The sequence below is a fragment of the Anneissia japonica genome, unplaced genomic scaffold (assembly GCF_011630105.1).
Source record: "Anneissia japonica isolate Jap-2015-1 unplaced genomic scaffold, ASM1163010v1 scaffold9668_len1562885_cov226, whole genome shotgun sequence".
Classification (NCBI taxonomy): Eukaryota; Metazoa; Echinodermata; class Crinoidea; order Comatulida; family Comatulidae; genus Anneissia; species Anneissia japonica.
The window spans coordinates 47,630-53,216 of NW_022711326.1; the positions used below are offsets into that span (position 1 = coordinate 47,630).

Below are 5,587 nucleotides of genomic sequence, written 5' to 3' on the forward strand. Positions count from 1 at the left end.
GGTTAAACCCCTGATTTGATGTACAGTAATTATAATTCTTTTGTTGCCCTCAGTGCGCGCCATACCAAATTTGATTGGCGTCCCATACTCATTTTCTGTCGTTGGTGGCGCTGTCAAGAATGGAAAAATATACAGGACTGTCTTTTAAGGTATTTTAATCAAAGATGGGTACTTATACGGTGCACAAAGTTGATAATAATGATCATTTTTTGTGGTTTGATAGTTTTAAAGCAGCCAAACACCACATCAAAAAATTTGAGGAATCCACTTGTCATTTTGTAATGCGCAGCGTCACTGAAAAGGAAGGTAAAGTAGCCTATAGGCTAGCTAGAGACCAGGGAAAGTGCCTGCCAGCCGGGCCAGGCAGGGTCCGGATATTATAATTTTCTGCCTATGCCTAGGTAGGCCTGGTCCTATTTCAGGGAGTCATTCATGATCATATGGCTGGCTAGGCTAGTTATATTTGCCTAGCAACGAAATAATTATTGTGATGTAAAACAACAGCTTTTGAATTGACTGAGCTATTGCAGGAATTTAGTTCACTTATTCCAATCTAGATTTTATTGAAGTTAACCATTGGGAATCCTACATTACCATTATAATTGTCAACATTTTTTTCTATTCCAAGATAAACCAGAACAGTAAGTATAACCGTCGGACAGTATCAAGACGCCTTCGGGATCAAATTATTGAAGCTAAGATAGAGGATATCCCACACGAATATAGGTGTTATGTACAGTTTCCCCGCGTTGAGGATCACAAAGGACATGAAACTGGTGCAGTAAGTATGTCCAGCATATCTTAAGCGGCCGATGGTCGTTGGCCGACGCGATTCTTGAAGAACGCACCACTATGACGAGCACGCAGTTGATTGTTTTAATGACGATCCTTTGAGAGGCTTTTAAAGTAATAAATGAAATTGAATCTTTTACTGTACACAAAGCAAATAATGTTTATATGAGTATTTTCATCATTTCTTTAATATACCCGCCTGGAAACTAAATTTGTTGTCAAACAGTAAACTAATTTAAAAAATCATTCAACTTTTAGGCTCAAAGCAATCAATATGCTATGCAGCGAACTTAATCTCTTTTTTAATTGGCAATCGTATTACAAGAGAAGCGTACACACAAGATGCTCTACATAGATTAAAGCCAGGCACCTACTGCACACGAATATATGGGGGAAAAGAGCCAAAATGCCCACCCAACGGGACAAGCACCTTAACACCAAGCTATCCAAAAATCACAGAAGGCACAAACAAATCAGAAATACAGTATATATATGTTTTTTTTCAGGATGCTGCAATTCTTCAAATGCCCAATGAAACAAGGTTTTTCACAGACATGACAACAAGTGGGCCAACACCACCAACTATTAAGAAATCTTTGGAAGGAATGAAAAATTCCATTTTTTCTGATACCCAAACTATAAAAGATTTGCCTGTTGGTAGGAAAGCTGAGATTAGAAAAATTTGCAATCTACTTACTAAAATCAAAAATAATCTGTATAAAGTTCCTTGTGAAGAGAAGTTAGCCAAGGCCAAGGAACATCTCCAGACTGCTCAAAAAATTTTATCAAGTGCCTGTGCAGTTGACAGTAAGTCAAGTGGAAGGTCATCACTGAAGAAGAGGAAACCGGAAGAATCTCAAGTTGATCCTCTTCCTAGAAAACTTCCCAAAACGACCACTTTAGAACAATCAAGTAAGCTGTCAGTGCATGGTGAGACACAAATCACAGCAGTGCAGGTTATTCAACTATTCTAAAGATTTTTTTTACTACAAAAATCTTGGATATCAATTCAAAGAGAGACATTTATCAAGTATATTTGAGGCTTGCCATCCCAAAACTAGTGTACTGTCACTAAATGTTAAACTGAGTAATCAGCATTAGAATGTGCCAGTATTGTATACTTTAGTACAGAGAAGCTATAATACTTTACAGTGATATGTACAGAGAAGCTGTAATATTTTTATTCACAACTTTGGCAGTTTGTCGGTTCCAGTAAATGACTGTAGAATGTGAATGTATTATAAAGTCAGTTTCCTTGTTTTAGTCACTGATGCTGGTACCTCTGTAGTAGGGTATAAACGCAAGTACTGTATAATAACTAAGAAAGTATAATACATACTCCAAGTATTGAAATACACGCCATCATGTTGGGATTCAATATTTCGACATTAATTATGTCATCATCAGGAACGATGGGGTGGAGGGTGGTAAATCGAATAGGAAGACTTCACTACTTGGCAAATACTCCCATGATTTAAAATGGAGTCACAGGATTGCTTTGTTGTGGCTTTGGGCCACTTGAACTCGCTATGAGCTTGAAGGTTATAGTTGATATTTGTTTTATCGGTTAACAAATTATGATTGTTCAGTTGCTAAATTTGATCAATACCCTGTATCATCAACTTTTTAACTATTTATGTGATGTTTTAATAAAATTCCAAATTTTTGCAAGAGTTTTACACAGGACACTGATATACTTGTTTTCTTCACTTTATAATCCTATCAAAAAATAAAAAAATACAGTATGTTACAGTATTGTAATGTGATCGCTGTTTATAAATAATACTCGTGGATGTCCAAATTAACACTTGAATCTTCCTTTACGAAGCAAGGAGGTGGCGTGCACCTTATTACTAACCCAAACAAATGCAAAAACAGTCATTGTATTTAGTGGCGGCGGCAGAATTTATCCAACGGAGGTCTGAGAATTTCTGGTTGGGTCCAGGTGTGAAGCAGTTAAGTGGAGGTTCAGGTGCTTATTATTTTATAGCCCCCTCTCTTGCCTAAAAAAACTGAGAATTTTGGTTATTCTAAGCTGCTTTAGAACTTATTCCGCTAAAAATTGTTTAGATATAACAAAAATGCTTTCTCTTGCTTTGGTCCGATGGGATGAGGTGTACTTAAGCTCCTGCCCCCGCGCCACCACTTGCTGTATTCCTAAAAGAATATTTAGCATTAAGAAGTGGTGGGCCGTGGTGGGGAGGGGTTATATCCCTGATTAACACCCCCGAGGAGTTTCAAAAGTTTTTAGTGGTGTAGCCAGGGGGGTTGGGAAGAGGGGGGGCCAGTGTACCCCACATTTTGGCCTCTCCCCGCCCCTGAATGGGGTAATGAGGTTCATTGACATTTCTACATGATTAATTTATATTGTGGAGTTTTATTTTACTGCACAGTAGGCCTATACATATTGGCAATCACAGGCATTTATACAAACTCAAGTATCTCTACACACTTTTCTTGTTGCCAAACAATGGCTAAAGTACAATCCCGTTCCCGGACATTCATATTTCTAAAATTTAAATAATTCGTTATTAAGATACAAAATACAATAATTTCATCATGGTTTAAAATGTTCTGTATAATGAATAAACTGCTATAAAATAATATGATGTTCATTTTGATTGTTTAATTCTATAAATTTCACTTGATTATACATTATTATTCGAGAGCAAACAGGCTGAGGTCACGTAAGATAGCCATTATACAGCCATATTGTACAATTTTTCCAGGACCCCGACCGGGGGCCCTTCGCGATCGCTGGCCCCCCAGGATTTCGTTCCTCGCTTTGATCTGAACACTTGTTCCCCCCACCATATAATATCACGGACCCACACTTCCCCCGCCCCCTACAGAAATATTCTGGCTACGCCACTGAAAGTTTGACATACGATATTTCAGAAACATAAGTAAATAAAAGGTGATTTGAGTATTATGGTAACTTATTTAACTAAAATTAAATTTTAATTAAGTTCTGGAAGCATTTCTTTCAATTGAAATTATTGTATGATGGGGATAATTTTGAGACCGGATAGGTCATGTGATTCAATCACCTTACTAAATGAAACACTTGCTTATTGTGTATCTCATATTATTTACATCATTTCTGGATTGAACATAATGTGCTAAAGCTTTCGTAAAACAAATACAATATTATTATGAAAACGTAGAATAATTAGGAATTTACGGGCCTGTTGCTGCTACGTATTTCCTACACCATGGCCCGAGGGGCGGGATTTTCCCTTCCGTATTACGTTCCAGTGGTCTGTTTGCCTGTCTGTTAGGGTATAGTGACGTCACTTGAGCCGTTCACAATTATTCGCGAATGATACAAAACGGGTTTTTTTTTTGGGTTTTTTTACTACCCTTTGAATCAGGGAGATTAGATTAACAATTCCCTGCTTCGCTACCACCAAACACCATCCACTGATTGATTTTTAAATGAAAGATATTTAACTTTTCTTAGGCCTACTATTTAAAACTTTAAAAAAATCCTCTATTCAACTGTGAATGCTACATTAAAACATTTTTATTTTTTACAGAACCCCATTTTTGTTTTCAAATTAAAAATTACAGAGAATTTTTTTTAAAGCTGTTCGTTTTTCTAATTAACAATTTAAACATGATTCTTAAAACCGAAAATATCCGGCAAAGCAAGGCACGAAAAAACAAACACCCTCTCTGTGTACCATCGTAAGTTATAAATACCGCACTCGTGTGAAAGCGCCCGGGCACTTAAAATATTGTTTGCACTTTTTGAGGGGCGCTTATTCAAAAGGGTAATTTATGAAAACAGAGTGGAAATTGAAGGGGCGCTTATGTGAACAAGGAAAATTTAAGGGGCGCTTTTCGAATATAAAAATATATTATATAGGCCTAAGACATCTTGAAGATAAACGAATGGTTCTGGTGCAGAATAGATAATTGTCCAGATCCTGTGAGATGCCCCCTATTTAGAATGCTGTGGGTATTTACACAAACAGAGGATTAGTGGTGGTGTGGTGGTAAGCTTGTTGGCCATCTGCCGATTGACATAACAGGATCAATGCAGGATTTCTTATAAACTCAGATCAGAACGTGCTTAAAGGTGCAAATTGTCGGGTAAAGAAAAAATAAAGAAGTATGACTAGGCGCATATTAGTTATTCCCGGCCGATTCATTGCTAGATGTAAGTTGTCCAGCGAGCTCTCATCTGTCAAGGAGAAACATTCTCATTTTGAAATGACATAAGAAAAAAGTGTGAATCCACTCCACAGCTCAAATCATACCAACCAGAGTCCCACGAATTCGATTGTTGGCTTGCTGAAAAAATCAATACTGTACTGGCCTACTGGTATTCAAGAGAGTTGGGTATACGGTTGTTGACTGAATTAAGCATTCTATATAGCCACACAGTATTTTAATTTTAAGAGTTAAATGCTGTAGTTCTAAATCCAAGATGATGTACAAGGTAGCGATAAAACAAGATTTCGCGCGTGTACCGGGTACTGTATCATACCGTATAATATTAGGCATATACTGTATTATTTATTTATTTTTTTTTTACAAAATTTAGTTTTGTGTTAAAATACAAACAAATAGATTTAAATCATCAGGGAACAGTGAAACTTACTGAATTTCATTGTTCTCTGCCTTTTATTAACAGTTTTGCTTCTCATAAAAAATTAAATTTTTGACATACGATATTTCAGATACACCATTGTACACCATTTAAAAAAATGTTTTTAATGGTGTACAGTAAATTAATAAAAATCAGTGCTTACTGGCCGCTGTCAGACCGGATTACTGGTCTTCCGCC

General features: G+C 36.7%; 1 protein-coding gene across 1 annotated transcript; it reads left to right on the forward strand.

Moving 5' to 3' along the window:
- The first annotated feature begins 164 nt into the window (after positions 1-164).
- On the forward strand, positions 165-2,469 carry LOC117107362. The gene is made up of 3 exons (XM_033249019.1): positions 165-311; positions 629-781; positions 1,299-2,469. Exons 1-3 carry the CDS (start codon positions 165-167, stop codon positions 1,764-1,766), a joined length of 768 nt encoding a protein of 255 aa, XP_033104910.1. The 3' UTR covers positions 1,767-2,469.
- Positions 2,470-5,587: the final 3,118 nt, after the last annotated feature.

Excerpts from the sequence above, each read along its gene's own strand:
- LOC117107362 (XM_033249019.1), top strand. The coding sequence starts at position 165 with ATGGGTACTTATACGGTGCACAAAGTTGATAATAATGATCATTTTTTG. Across the intron at positions 312-628 it reads TCACTGAAAAGGAAGGTAAA|ATAAACCAGAACAGTAAGTA; the intron begins GTAGCCTATAGG and ends TTCTATTCCAAG. Across the intron at positions 782-1,298 it reads AAGGACATGAAACTGGTGCA|GATGCTGCAATTCTTCAAAT; the intron begins GTAAGTATGTCC and ends GTTTTTTTTCAG.